Consider the following 16,335-nt stretch of genomic DNA (forward strand, 5'->3'; position numbering starts at 1 on the left):
ATGGAAGAGAACGCTGGAGAATATGTTGAACTTTCGTGTCAAGAAGGGATATAACAACTGCATTGGAGATTGAAAATGTGCCAATAAAGTAGTGAACAATTCTGGTTGCCTGAGAAACAAATTACAAAGCAGAATGTTCAGAGTTGAAAATGGGAAAAGCTTATTATGCTTCTGATAAATTTCTCTCTGTACTCAATACCTTTATGGAACCAGTAAAAATGGATGATACACCTAACAAAATGCATATATTGAAGAGCACAGCTGTTTCTCTTCTAAGTCTACACACACCATAACATGGTGAAATTCTGTGTCCTTCTCCCATGGTGGGTTTTGTAGCGGGGGCCATTTGAGCACGAAGGCTCTTTGACACTTTGTTGCCCTGTGACCAACTGAGGCCCTTAAAATAGGAATTTGCATATTTAAGGGCCTCATCATGCTGCCACTGGTATGAACCCAACAATGGGTGGGAGATTAACCATGCAGGGAGCGCAACAAATAAACCACTGCCGGAATGCTTGCGGGATCCCAGGGAAGTTTACTTGTTCGAAGACAGTCAGTCCCTTACTCAAGGAACTTGGCATCTGGAGGGACTCTCAGCCCTGGCTTCCAAACCCCATAAGCCCCCACCCCTGCTTAACTGCTCGCATGACATCATTCACCCTTGCCTGATTCTCCTGACAATCCGGGACATCGTTGGGCCTTGTACCAGTAGCAGCCACCTCCTCCCTGCAGCAGCTGCTAAAGGGGCTGGCCAGTTGCTTTTGGTGGGTGAGACTTCCATCTGTGGAGTCCTTGTTCCCAGGGAAGGCCTGTCGCTGACCTGTTAGTGTCTGAGTGACACAAGGCTTGGTGGAACTACTTGAAAAGAGGGTCTTGCCAACTGGCAATCAAGATCTTTTCCACTTCCACAAGAAACCATTCCATGAGATATCCACTTACTGAATAAGCCTAACCCTAAATCTAATGAAGTTTGGCAGAGCAGGAAGAAAGGGGACATGTCCTCTCTCTCTCTGTCTGACCCCAAAAAATCTACTGAAGTTCACAAGGAAAGGCATTGCTGATGAAATATGCACATCTTCCAAACATATTTAAAGACAATGCTAAGGAGAATGTCTATGAATGATTAAGAGCCGCAGACTACTTCACAATGATCATAGAGTCCTGCAGTGCAGAAGGAGGCCATTCAGCCCATCGAGTCTGCACCCACCACAATCCCACCCAGGGTCCATCCCCATAACCCCATGCATTTACCCTGGCCACTCCCTTGGATTCAAAGGGGCAATTTAGCATGGCCAATCCATCTAACCCGCACATCTTTGGACTGTGGGAGGAAACCAGAGCGGAAACTCATGCAGATATGGGAGAATGTGCAAAACTCCACACATACAGTGGCTTAAGCTGGCAATTGAACCTGGGTCACTGGTACCGTGCGGCAGCAGTGCTTACCACTGTGCCACCGTGTCGCCCCATGATGATGATAAATTCTTGTTCCCTATTCAAGAAATAAAAGCAGTGTGCTGCATCTAAAGAATTACAACAGTGAGATCACAGCCTGCCAACATCAAAGCAAACTATGCGCACCAAACTGGAATCCATCTAAAAGCCTCTGACACCAGAAACTGGAGACCTGGCCACTGAATAGTGTTTCATCCAATACTGGTCCTCAGGCCTAATTCCCAATGAGTGAGTGAGCAGTGAGAGTGATAGGAAAAGTGGGATTAAAAATTGGGCCACTGGAATGCAAGCAGCACACTTGAGTAAATGAAGATGTGGAATGATCAGGAGGATTGGCAGGGCAGGAGTGACAAACAACGGTCAGAAAGGGTGACAACCGGAACCAATATGTCAGAAAATCAGGAATCAGAAGGCAATGAGGGCAATTTGGAAGGGGAGGGTTTGGAGGTGGATGCAGTCAAGATAGGCCTCGTTATGGAATTCTGCTCATCCTAACTGCAAATTCAGATATGTATATTTTTAAAACGTAACTTGTTGTTTGTGATTAAGATGTCTGAAGTAGTTGTCATCGATGAATGTGAAAACGACATCAGGGATAACATGAAGAAATCCATGTCTTATGAATTAGGCTGCATTTTTTTGGATAAATGTCTGGATTAGCTGATGTGGGTATCCTGGAAGACCAGGGCTTTTCAATTTGGGGGTCACACCCGCAGTGGCTGCTGACTGAACGTTAAATAAATGACTCTTTAAATCCATGTATTCTTGTTAATGGCGGGCATGGTCTAAATGGCCGTGCTTCAGGTCTGATTCCTACCTCAGGAAACCAACTGAAAAGTTATGAACATTAAAAACTCTGACACGGCGATCTGTCTTTTATTTGGAGGGGAAATATTGAGGCATTCTAAAGGGTACAGAAAAGGGCCATGAGATTAATCCCTGATTCACAACACTTAGTTACCTAAATAGCCTGAAAGAACTCTTTGGAGAAGGAAGATTCATGGATGATTTGGACAAGCATTATTTAATAACTGTATTATCTTTACCTGGGGAAATTATTTGAATAAATAGGTTAGAAAGGACCAGGGGTCACATTTTCAGGCTTTGTAATGGCAGAACCAAGATGGAAAAGAAGAACTGCCTAACATCCAAGGGAACAGTAGACTTGTACAACAAGATGCCACTTCATGTTGTGAGCACTGATCCATTATATTACTTCAGAGGGGATATTGGTTAGCTCAGTTGGCTGGATGATTGGTTTTGCTGCAGAGTGAAGCCAACAGAACAGGTTCAATTCCCACATGGGCTGAGGTTATTCATGAAGGCCCCTTCCAAACCTTGTCCCTTGCTTTAGGTGTGATGACCTTCAGGTTAAATCACCACCAGCCAGCTCTTCACCTCAAAAGGGAGAGGAAGCTGTGGTCATTTGGGATTATGGCAAGTTTACCTTTACCTCAAGGAAAAGCTGTACATGTTCTTATGTTGAGTAAAGATCACCTTGAGGTTGCTATCCCATAATGTAAGACAGAGTCTGTGTAATCTCTTGGAATGGTGTATAATTTCAGATGGAAGTTCTGCTCTGTGGTTCAGTAACATTCACGATGTGAAGATGCCGGCGTTGGATTGGGTTAAACACAGTAAGGAGTCTCACAACATCAACTTAACCCCTTGCATAACATCAACATTATGTCAACATAACATGGTGTTGTGAGACTTCTTACTGTCACGAATACTCCACAGCATGGATTGTGGGAATGTCACTTGCTGAAAAATATTTCTGCTGAAAATCTCCCAAATGGTTGTTAACCATATAATTGTAGGTGAAATTAAGCCTTGGAGACCAGCCAAGTCCCAGGCTGTGTTAATTTCAAGAATTATCCTCAGTGCCCCAGGTTTGGGAAAGAGCGAAAAGTGCCAGCATTCCTGTTTCAGAATGTTACTCTGATAGGATGTGCGTGAGCACATTTAGATACGATAGCATTGGGTTTGATGCCCTGCTGTTGAACATGTCACCCAGTGAAACTGAAACACAGCAAGAGAGGAGGAGGAGAGGAAAAACTTGGACTTGACTAAAAGATATCTCAATTGCATAACATCTTCAAAATACATTAGTGAGAGCAGAGGGTTTACGAAAATTTATCACACATATTTCAAAACAGGTGTTTTTACATCCATTGAAGAGGATCTTCAAATCTAAACCAAGTTACAAGACGTGTAATTTCAGTTCCCTACCTGTGTACCGGATTTTGAATCCCTTTTTGCTGGTTGCATGATCTGTTGACCAACGTAAATACAGATGTCTTCCTGTGCTTGTAAAATTCCTTTGTCCAGTGTGATTTCCACTGAGAGCAACCAACAGTCGACTTTGACCTGTGGGTCCTATTAAATTAGAAACAACCCTCAATGAACTTTTCAGAAATGTTGAGTTTGCAAGATGAAATTCTGAAAATAATTCAAGTCAGCATGCCAAAGTTACAGCTACTAAAAGGGAACTATCTTGACAGATGAAAGCTTTGCTTTTTTTAGCCATTATACTGCAGATTCATTCAATTTGTAAACGCATATTTTAATTCCCATGGAGAGCTTGGAATGAGCTATATGATAAAGTGTTCCATTTCTCTCACGCGCCTCAGGAAAACAGTGTGTTATGTGGTCCAATCTAGTGAGAAAATCTCACCGTGTCTAATGCACTTGATGCCGGCAATAGCATCCATTACTGGACTTGAACTGAAAATTAAGATGGAAGACAAGGTGCAAATGTGAAGTGCATTGCACAATGGTTAAGTCAACCTAAGGCAAATTGCTTAAGGAGTACCAATGAATTGAATAAAAACTAACTTTCTATCAAATTAACATAACATCTGTTCATTTGAAACTTATAGCTTTCTTGTAGTTTAGGCAAACGAACATGCTAAGTTGGAAATGAATTGTTTCTTTGAGGTATCTGGATTGTTAAAGATTGAATCGTAGGTATAAAACCTTCAGATAAATATGAATACAAAAATAAAATCCTAAAGTTGCTGGAAATCTGAAATAAAGATAATATGTTGAAAGTACTGTAGCAGGATTGGTTGTGGAGAGAGAATAAGAGTTCATGTTTCCAAATGATAGTCTTCTGAGGAAAGATCATTGACCCGAAACATATTTTTGCCCTAATCAAACGATTACATTTTTTATATAGCTTATCAGTGATGAAAGCACGTGAGAAGAAAAATTCAGTAATATCAAAGACAAGAAAACACTTTTTTAAATTTGGCAGTTGCACTCGCAACTTGGCTCCAATCTCCATATCTTCTCCTTATTTCTCTTGCTGGAGTTGCCTGAGGCTTGTCTACAGTCTGAATCCCAATCTCAGTTGTGAATCTCATCAATCCCACGCTGTGAACAGTTAACGTTTTATCCACCACAAGCTGGGTATCATCCATCGATCCCTTTCTTTAACTAAGTGAGTGTCTTTCAATGGAATGAAGCTTTAACTATTAGCCTTAACAGAGGGATAAGTAGAATTCTTCAACCAGCAGCATAAGAACTCAAGCTGAAATTTTTTTTATTGGAAGCCAGTGGTTTGTGTTGGTCTGCTGCTGTGAATGGTGATGAAGATGAACATCTCGCCAGGGCTATCCCCACACCCCCACTTCTTGCCTTCAGACAACCACACAACCTCAAACAGACCATTGTTCGCAGCAAACTACCCAGCCTTCAGGAGAACAGTGACCACAATACCACACAACCCTGCCACAGCAACCTCTGCAAGACATGCCGGATCATCGACATGGATACCATCATCACACGTGAGAATACCATCCACCAGGTACATGGTAAATACTCTTGCAACTCGGCCAACATTGTCTACCTGATACGTTGCAAGAAAGGATGTCCCGAAGCATGGTACATTGGGGAGACCATGCAGACGCTACGACAACGGATGAATGAACATCGCTCGACAGTCACCAGGCAAGACTGTTCCCTTCCTGTTGGCGAACACTTCAGTGGTCACGGGCATTCAGCCTCTGACCTTCGGGTAAGCATTCTCCAAGGCGGCCTTCACGACACACGACAGCGCAGAGTCGCTGAACAGAGACTGATAGCCAAGTTCCGCACACATGAGGACGGTCTCAACAGGGATCTTGGGTTCATGTCGCACTATCTGTAACCCCCGTGACTTGCCTGGGTTTGCAAAACCTCACTTACTGTACTGTCTGGAGACAATACACATCTCTGTAACCTGTGATCAGTGCTCCTTCCACTCACATTGTCAGCCACTTCAGGTCTTGAACAGCAGGTTAGGTGTAAGGATTCGCATTCTAATCAGTAATCTCTAAACTGTCTGTGCTTTATATGCTCTGTCTGAGGCCAGAACTCTCCATTCACCTGACGAAGGGACTAACCCCGAAAGCTTGTGGGTCTATTATCAAATAAATCGGTTGGACTAAAACCTGGTGTTGTCAGACTTTTTACTGTGTTTACGCCAGTCCAACGCCGGCATACCCACATCATGGCTGTGAATGGGGAGCAGGAACTTATTCCTGAAGTCGTGTTATTGGATCTTGGTTCACATTTACTTGAGTCCACCCCTCCAAGGTGTCCACAGGCAGAGTACCAGTGAAAGAAACTCTGGGCCACTGGCCAGCAGCCCTCAGGTACATCTCAGGGAATTATTATATGATTATAGGTGGCTGGGGTTGTCGTGTGTGTGTGTGTGTGTGTGTGTGGGGGGGGTGGGGGGGAGCGGAGGGTGGGTGGTGCTATGTTTGTAGGGCATGAGTGGTATGTGTGGCTGTGTGTGCTGTCTGGTCGTATGCAGATGCGTGTGGGCACATATGCATATGCACGTGTGAGAGCTGGAGCGGTGTGGAGAGGAGCACTGCTGCCCCACATTCAGCTGAATACATTACACCTTTTTGGAAGCAGCACTGGTTTGTCTACAAGTAGACTTCCTTCTGGCAACCCAATTTAGTCAGGCTTAACAAAAAATTATTTCATCAAACTACCAATTGATAAAAATTGCTTTTCTTACCGTCAAATATGCTCAGCTCATCAAACTGCTTTTCACTTTGAAACATCTCCACGTAAAGAGTAATATTGTACCGGGGTTCTACTCGAATGGTCCAGGAACAGGTTTGGAAATTGGGATAATTTTCTGGATATCCTGGACTTAAAATGACGCCCGATGAGGCTCTGCGAATTTCATTCACAGGACACTGTGCTGAAATTTTAAAATACAGATGGAGGTCTGATTATTGAGAGAATGCTGGAGCGCAAAGAAAATAAAATTGAGAGAGCTTCATCCATAATTTTTACCTGAAACTGTATCTGAGTTTGTTTCAGGAATCACATTCCCATAGCTTCACTTGGCACTTTCTTGCTATTGATGGTAGAAAGGGCAGAGTTCTCTTCTGCATATATATATAAAAGGACTTCCTAAATTCATTCCTACACAGAATTGTACAATCCCGACAGTGCAGAAAGAGGCTATTCGGCCCATTGAGTTTGCACTGGCTTTCTTACCCAGGCCCTCTCATCCACCTTATCATGGTAACACTATACATTTATTATAGCTAATCCATCTAACCTGTACATCTTGAGACACAAAGGGACAATTTAGCATGGCCAACCCACCTAATCTGCACATTTTTGGACTGCAGGAGGAAACCGGAGCACTTGGAGAAAAGCCACGCAGACACAGGGAGAACGTGCAAACTCCACGCAGACAGTCACCCAATGCTGCAATTGAATCCAGGTCCCTGGCACTGTGAGGCAGCATTGCCAACAACTGTGCCGCCCAGCTCCTATTTTAAAATGATGATGCCAGGCGCTAGAATTCCCCATTTCTCCATATCTACCTGATTGAATCTTGTTGCCATTTTAAAATCCTTTGACTGGATCATCCAACAACCCTCCTGACTGAAATAGCAACCGAATTTTAGGCAATGGTATCTTAAGTTCCAGGGTGATTCTGGTGTCCACTTTAAGGCCACATAACCTTCCTGAGGCTGTAGTGACCGAAACTGAATATCCTGCACAAGATGAGGTGTGACTCGTATTCTACAGCTGGAATGTTCTGACTGACGTTGCAGCCAGAATCTTCTGGCTTCTGGTTTCGCTGACAACAAACCCTCAGTAAAAAGTCTGACAACACCCACATCATAACAAACCCTCACCCAGTGGTGGGGTGGGGAGGGAGGGGGACATAAAACAGGAAACTCCTTGGACAGTGGCTGGAGCAGAAGATTCTGCTGCCTTCCAAATGGGTGGCCTGCCTTCACTGCCTTGACACACCGCGGGTGGCATGGAGAATCCCACCCTATATACTGAAACATCGCTTCTTTTGAATTCCAATCATCTTTGGAAAAAGCAATATATTCACAATTTGCCTCATTTCTGTTTAGAGCTTTGCTTTCTTGCTTCTTCCTCTCAAATCTCATGTGAAATCATGGTCATTATTTGCAAGGTGCGTTCTTACTATTAAATTGTTGGCTAATTCTGCTTCATTATTTTTTTGCTAACTCCAATATAGCCTGTTCCCTTGTCAGTTCTAAAACATTAATCCCATATTCTGCCTACATGTCTTGTTGGTCTGTTCCTCACACCCTCTGACTTCTCATTCAGATTCATACAGAGGCAGGGGTTGAGAAGCTGTCACTGGAGAACCAGTGGGATCTCAGCTCTTTTAGCAAAGGACTGACACACATCATATGTCACTCGGGCACTTAACTGGACGGCAGCGGGCCTTCCCCCTGGGATCATAGACAGAGAGGCAGAGCTCCTGTATGCAAAACTCTGTTAAACTGCAAGTGCTGCTGATACGACACCCATCGGAGGCCAACGATTGCCGCTGGATCCCTGGTCTCCGGATGATGGTGGAAGTGGGAGGGTGGGTTTCAGTTAGAGGTGGGGGGGGGGGTTAGCATCAAGGGCAGAGAGTGGCTCTGGTGGGTTTCCACTACCACCCCTTCCCAATGCTGAGATTCTCAATCAGGGTGAGCTGTTTCTGAGCCCCCAGGAACTCCTACACAGGTCTGTTTGTTGTGCCCGCCACATGATAAACCCCCCTCCCTGCCTGTTAACACCAGCAGCAGCAGAATAATGCCCATAAGTTGGTACTAATTGGCCACTTCTGGCTAAATTAGTAGTGGAGTGACAAGGCCACCAATGGGCCTTCTGACCCTCATAGAAATCATAGAAACCCTATGGTACAGAGAGAGGCCATTCAGCCCATTGAGTCTGCAGCCAGGCCCTACCCCTATATCCCTACATATTTTACCCGCTAACGTCCGCATCTCAGGACACTAAAGGACAATTTTAGCATGGCCAATCAACCTAAACCGCACATCTTTGGACAGTGGGAGGAAAACCATGCAGACACGAGGAGAATGTGCAAACTCCACACAGACAGTGACCCAAGCCAGGAATCGAACCCAGGTCCCTGGAGCTGTGAAGCAACAGTGCTAACCACTGTGCTACCGTGCCGCCCCTCCCTGGGCCCTGGACCTAATCAGAGTAAAAGTAGGAAGTGGGCAGGAATCTTACACCTTAGTCTCCTGCTCGATTAATGTCCCTGCCAACTCACCACAGAGGAGGGCCATAGATTCCAGCTACATTGTAGATGTTCCCCCCAGCACCCTGCCTTATTTACCCTCCCTGTTTATGGGCAAATTGTGATTGGTAAAGAAATCACAGCTTCGTACATAATTCCTTACCTTCACAAGATGGAGGGCTCCCTTCGAACTTCAGTTTTGTTGACAATCTGCATGTCATGAGTTCGCTGCCAACACGTGTGAATCCAGGGGGGCACTGGTACTTGACAATGTCACCTGATAAGAGAAAGAATGAGCTTTATAAACACCTTCCGCAACCTCAGGACTTCGCAATTCCAATGAAGCAGTTCTGAAATGTGGTCACTATTGTAATATAGAATACATGACAGTAAATTCCTACACAGCATGTTCCCACAAACAGCCATGAAATAAGTGCTCAGGTCATTTCAATCCTTGGCGCACCAATTTCAGGAAAACATGACCGAAAAGTAGACAGAAAAGATAAATATTAATCATTTGTTTTACCTGGCCCATCCTACACTTTGATGGAGTGATGGCACTTCTTTGCATCACAGGAATACAGTGACATGATGTGCATTGGCTATCATGTCGCCAACATGCAAATGGCATATTTATTTGTATGCTCTCCAATTCTAGGCATTTTCTACATGTATGCATGGGTTTTCTCCCACATTCAAAAGATGTGTGGGTTAAGGAGATTTGAGGGGTAAATATGTGGGATCACAGAGATTGCTCTGTATGGGTTGTTTTGTTTGATACTCGATGGGCTGAATGGTCTCCTTCTGCACTGTTGGGATTCTATGATCAAAGCATGAGTCTCATCATTCCTGAAGCCCCATGCTGTCTCCAGATGCGTGGCAGGAGAATAGTTCTGTGAGCTCATTTGCTCCATTCTCAATCCAATAAAGGATGTCTGCTCTCTCGTTTTTAGGATTCTCCAGCCAACCATCCCCATGACATGGGATCTGGTGAGACCGGCTACTGACGTCAGCTTATTATCCCACCATTGCTCGTGATGTCAATGCAGGATGGGGCAGGAATGCAAGAACTGCATATTCGTCTCTGGTGGGAAATTTTCATCAGCATATTGGATATTATTAAACTAGAAAGTGCGCAGAAAAGAATTACTCGGATGCTACTGGGACTTGATGGTTTGAGTTATAAGGAGAGGTTGGATGGACTGGGACTTTGTTCCCTGGAGCAGAGAAGAACAAGGAGTGATCTTACAGAGGTCCATAAAATAATGAGGGCCATAAATCAGCTAGATAGTCAACAACTTTTCCAAAAAGCGGGGAATCTAAAAGTAGAGGGCATAGGCTAAAGGTGAAAAGGGAGAGATACAAAAGCATCCAGAAAGGCAATTTTTTTCACACAGAGGGTGATAAGTGTCTGGAACAAGCTGCTAGGGGTAGTAGTAGAGGCGGGTACAGCTTTGCCTTTTAAAAAGCATTTAGACAGTTGCATGGGTAAGATGGGTACAGAGGGATATGGGCCAAATGCGGGCAATTGGGTCTAGCTTTGTGGGTGAAAAAGGGTGGCATGGACAAGTTGGGCCAAAGGGCCTTGTTCCATGCTGTCAACCTCTGTGGCTCTATGAACATTTTAAATGTTGCAGATCTGTGGAACTGATTTTTGGTCAAGGTTCTGTCTCACGTAAAACCCACTCACATGCACCCCCACAATCTATTATTCCACCATCCCCACTCTGGTTAACAAAGTCTGGGCAAATTCCATCAGATACAAATTCATTATCATAAAAATTGAGCAAATTTACAAGTCATGCTCATTTATGTTGCCAAAATTTTCTCAAAAATTGTTTCAATAAGAAGTAGGAGGCAAGTGATACAGTCTTTTTAAAATTTACAATGGTGCAAAGATCGGTGGGAAATATATTTAATCCTTTTGAGCCCTTGGTTCTCAAATTCACTGAGAAAAGAAATGATGATAAATCTAACAGATTTGATTTCACGTAACCACATATGAAGTTTATCTTTTTCTATCTTGTTGTATTCAGCAGTAAATATCAGATTTAAAAGGATAATTTAAGGAAACACCTATGAGTCGGGGCACAATAAAAACCTGTGAAACACATGAATCAATGATACCTGCACTGACCTATTTCGTGGTCTTCATCCTCAGTCAGTACTGCAGCCAAAGGAACGATTGGGGGTTGCTGACACTTCTTGAGCCAGTAGGCTGGAAAACAATTTGATTTGAATCACTTACTTAGCAATTAAGTCAACTCGAGATATTTTATCCCATTCAAAATATATTAATTTACAGGCTAAGTTCATGTAGGATTTAGTGTCTGATTTTGCTGGAACATGCTTGACAAGATCATTTTGAAGCTACCTCACTTCATTCACGCGGGCCTACTTTGCATTGCTTGCTGGCAATTCTTATGAAAAGGTAATGAGGAATGAATCAACTCACATTATATTAACACCTTTCACAACCTCTGGAGGTCCCAAGACATTTCACAGTCAATTAAGTAATTTCACTGCATTGTTGCAGAAAGGATATAATAAGAACCTAACAAGTAGGAGCAGGTGTAGGTTACTCTGCCATTTGAGCTACGTCTGCTCCTTCAGTGAAAATGACGAATGCACCTATTTTTGGAGTTTAGAGAAGCGTATCAGTTAATTCGTACAGAGCAAGCTTCCACAAGAAGCATGAAGTAAATTACAAAGTAATCATATTTAGTGGTATCAGTTGAGGGATATATGTTAGCTGGACACTGCAAGAGTTTCCCTTTTCTTCCTCAACAAGTGTCAAAGGATCTTGAACAACCTCTAGTTTCTGGCGTAGGGTTTGATGCCATGACTCAGAGATAATCATGCTACCAATGGCTGACCCTTGTTAAGTTAACTCTTGAAGATTTTATCAGTTATCTGAATGAAGGACAGCTGAGATTGAATGGAATACAAAACATGATCTCTTGTTAAAGAATGGAAATGAGAAATTGAAGTATTTTTCTTGAACACAAAGACAAACAGCAGTGATAAAATTGCACACCGCATAGATGATGTCAACATAGCTCAGAAAAGTATACATAATTTACAAACATTCAAATCAGCCAAGTTAATAGTTATTACTAACAGAATGGCTGATCAAGAATAAATAGAATATCAAAATACATGGTTGTACTTGAGGACAGGGTAACATTTTGGGTCACCCTTAGCTATCTGTTTGAACTCAACTCAGATATTTGGAATAACAATTTTCTTCCTTTCCCTGCCACAAGAATCCTGAGACAAATTAATTTGACAGCTTCAGCTCTAGGCAGCATGGCTCCAAAATAGAAGAAGGGAATTATCTTATTAGTTGGAATTTGAGTTTGGCTACAGCTGTCTTATATAAACAAATACAAGTGCACATGCGGGTTGGGATCTTCGAGCTTTTTCCATTGGCGTGGTCTTCTTGTCCCGCTGAGGATGAACCCCCATGGCGGGTTCCCTGACGATGGGATAGGCAAGCCACGCAAAATGGCATAGATATTGGTGGGACCAGGAGAATAAAGTAAATTCGGTGATTGAAGATGTGGCGGAGGAGGTAGGTTTTAGAAAGCTGGGGAGGATACTGAAAAAGGTATCGGCCCTCCTTGATGAAACTCTCTCTTTCTGAGCCTGCACATTTCTCTCAATCCTTCCTCACATTTCCATTTATCCAAGCAAAACTTTTTAAATACTTCTCTTTTTTAAGATTCATTTACACGATGTGGGCATAGCCTGCAAGGCCATTATTCAGTGTCCATCCTTAATTGCCCTTATTGTAAGGGCCATGAAAATATTTTCTATCTTAAAAACTGTTTTTGTTGTTTCGTTGTTCCTTAGAGTATTTGAAGAATTTCAAACAGTAAAGCATGCAGGGCTGTCAATGAAAATTAGATTTTAAAAGTCAGTGTGCCAGGGGCCAAATGAGCAGTGCTTCTGGGATTTAATGAAAGATTATCAGTGTACCTCCTTTTGTGAGAGATAGGATAAATGCCACAGAGTATATGGGAGAGAACAGCTGAAGAAAGTGGTAAAAACAACATTTGAGAAACTGAGACTCCAAACTATACAGACACAGTCAGATTTTCAGATGCAAAGTGTGAAGTGATCAGCTGTGCTGTTCAAAATTTAGCTCAAGGATGAACAGCCTAAAAGTGATGATCCAGGCCTCCTCCGAATGATTATCCAGGAAGGAAGGAGCGAGGAGCCAATCCTTTGGCATGAATGTTGTGATGACTCAGAAAAATAAAGGGCCTGTATTTACATAGCGCTCTCCATTTCCTCAAAGTACCACAAAACACTTCACACTTGATACGTTAGTTTAGACATGGAATCCCTATTGTTTTGGCACAGTGACATCATGGTAATATTATCAATCGAGTAACCCAGAGGTCCAGATTTCACTTTTAAAAATTCTTTCATGAGATTGGGCATCACTGCCCATCCCAAATTGCCCCTTGAACTGAATGGCTTGCTCGGTCATTTCCAAGGGGCAGTTCACAGTCAACCACATCGCTGTGGGTGCAGAACCACATGTAGGCCAAACCAGGTAAGGACACCGTAACGACCACATGATTTTCTTCTCCCAAGGACTTTGGTGAACCAGATGGGTTTCGACAATAATGGTTTCAGGGTCATTGTTAGACTTTAAATTCCAGATATTTATTGCATTCATGATCTGGAGTGGTGGGATTTGAACCTGGGTCCCCAGAACATTACCCTGGGCTACTACATTAACCCCGTTTAATTAGGTTACTGGATTACCAGTCCAGTGAAGATCCCACCATGCCAACATCTCCCCTTGTTTGTGTTGACTCTTGTATATTAAGTAACTGGGATTTTGTATTTCTTCCAGTTAAAAACAAATTTACTGGGGTCTCTATCTATATTGTAACAATATACAGTTCTGGGCCAAACACTTTAAGACAGATGTGGAGTTATTCAAAATAATCCACCGCTGTTAGCTGGAAACCCACGACGGAGTGTACTGTCAGTGGAACCATAGGGGTCTGGATAGAATAGATGGTGAAACTGTTCACATTGGTGGAAGGAATAAGGACACTGCTTTAAGGTGATTGACAAACGGACCAAAGCCAACATGAGGAAAATCTTTTTATCTTTGCACACTGAAGTAACTCATTGTCTTTTGCTATAGTGTGTACCAGTCAGTATTCCTTTCTATTTACTAATACTATGCCTTTGAGCATTCGTAGATAGTGGTAGTATAATTTACCTTATCAACAATATAAGCAGGAAAGTTAAATTAGGAACAGCAGAATGTACTTTATACCCACACTAACTTTTTCCAAGCTTCAACAACCTAAAAAAAAAACCATCATGTACCAATATTTTGAGCTATCATGCAGCATTCTACAACAGTAAGGCCAAGAAGCTGTGAACCTTAGTTCCATCACGAACATCAAGCTTCTACAGATTTAAATATGGAACCTATTGTTGCTAATATTAGAAGGTGAAGATTCAATGATTTGGGAGAATTATTTCAAGTGAACTGCTTTTATTCCAATGTCTTTTGTCTGAATTTACTTTCAATACAACAGGATTTAACAAAATGCTGGTGATTAAATTAAATCTACACTATCTAATTAAATGTCTTCAATGAACAATACGTTCTCAATGTTGTTGTATAGGAATTTGTTTTACAATGTGCAAATGCTAACATTCATTCAGCTTGACTCTGACATGGTTCAAAATGGCAAAAAAACACTTTTTGTTATTCTTTTTACTTTCAAAGGGCAAGATATCTTACGTAAACCTCACGAAGAATAATTGGTACAAAGTTTCATCACGGCAGACACTTTCAAAAGTTTTTTCTTGTTCTCAAGAAAATTTGTGGTTCCCCTCCATCAAGTCATTGATTCATTTCTGAGCTTTGATTCCAAGTGCACCAAATAGCCCATGATACTGCATCATGGACACTAATCAGTGGACAGCTTTAGCAGTTACCATGTTTAACTGTGAAAGCAATTTCACCCTCAGCCAGCATCTATATCACTCAGAAACTGATTAGGACTAGGAACCCTGCCCAGATTTACCCTCTATATGATGAATTAGCTGATTTCAGCTCAGCTGATATTCTGACTGTTACATGGCTAATCCAATATACAGCAGGAATTAACATTTTCTATGTAGGTCAGCTATTCACGGGATAAATTCAACTTGGTCAAAGGTTGAACAATTTCGGAAAATCTGTGCAACGATAGCAATCCTTAATTATAAGGTGTCGGTCATCCAATCTTTTACCAAGTGTCACTGGTGCTCGGGATGCCGGTGTTGGAAGTATCTGATCTTGTTCAGTAAAACACAGTTACCTTATTGAATACTGCACTGGAGTTTCAGGTTGTTGCTTATAACATGCTGGATGCAAGGGATGGAGAAAGCAACAGGGGTGTAGATTGTGCAAATAAGCAGAAAATTTCAGCACTACAAATGATTGCCTTTTCAATATTAACAACATTGTCCAGTTTGTGGAGGTGTGGGGGTGGGACGGGGGACTGGGGGAGAGGGTAGTGAAGGGTCAAAAGGGCTGCCAACACAGATGGCATAGAGAAGAGGAAGCAGAGGTAGCTGTAGTAATGTTCAAGCATTTAATTTCAAATAGGGGAAGGGTCCTCTCCATGTTTTGATTGGGGAGGAAGCTTTAATGAGCCTTGAGCACAATTTATATGCAGATTCCCAGTGGATATCATGCTTGGCACCCAGCATTGGTATTCATTAGGTTTCTCAAGTGTTACAGCCCTCAGGCATCTGCACTCTAAAACATTAGATGCCTGCTATTGAGTTATCAGCAGATAAAGGAGAAGCAGTTTCATCATTAAATAAAAATGTTTAAAAATATATAAATCTGGGTTGTTTTTCCACAAATCAGGTACAATGGTATACAGTAGTGAGATTGCTGTATTGTCCATTTACCCTGTGCATGGTAGTGGACAGGGTCAGACTGCATTAAAACATAATAGCCTACACACACAAGTACTCTTAACAGGGATTATGTTTGAGTCATAGAATCCGTACAGTGCAGAAGGAGGCCATTTGGCCCATCAAGTCTGCACTGACCACAGTCTCACCCAGGCCGTATTCCTGTAACCCCACATATATATATGCAACCCTGTCTTTAATGAAGAAAAATCAGTGTTAAGGAGAAAGAACCAAATAAACAAAAGAAAAATTAAATAAGTCATAACCAGCAGACAACCAGCTTGGATGTACAAATCATTTCGTCCGCAAAGGAAAGGGAAGAGAGGATTTGGATTATAATATTACACATTTATTATTTTTATTATGTATGATATTATTATTATATCCCTGAG

The 16,335-nt window shown here is 42.3% G+C and overlaps 1 protein-coding gene across 1 annotated transcript in view; it reads right to left on the minus strand.

The window, feature by feature from the left end:
- The window catches only part of LOC145345358 (CUB and sushi domain-containing protein 1-like), a 1,850,124-nt gene that overhangs the window by 190,983 nt on the left and 1,642,806 nt on the right, over positions 1-16,335 (minus strand). The window contains exons 44-47 of the mRNA XM_080193174.1: positions 11,130-11,210; positions 9,156-9,269; positions 6,473-6,661; positions 3,688-3,834 (exon numbers count right to left, since the gene is read on the minus strand). Coding sequence (XP_080049300.1) covers positions 3,688-3,834; positions 6,473-6,661; positions 9,156-9,269; positions 11,130-11,210 — 531 coding nt within the window. The remainder of the gene's footprint in view (positions 1-3,687; positions 3,835-6,472; positions 6,662-9,155; positions 9,270-11,129; positions 11,211-16,335) is intronic.

Source organism: Carcharhinus amblyrhynchos, chromosome 7, assembly GCF_965287045.1.
Source record: "Carcharhinus amblyrhynchos chromosome 7, sCarAmb.v2.hapA, whole genome shotgun sequence".
NCBI classification, from domain to species: domain Eukaryota; kingdom Metazoa; phylum Chordata; class Chondrichthyes; order Carcharhiniformes; family Carcharhinidae; genus Carcharhinus; species Carcharhinus amblyrhynchos.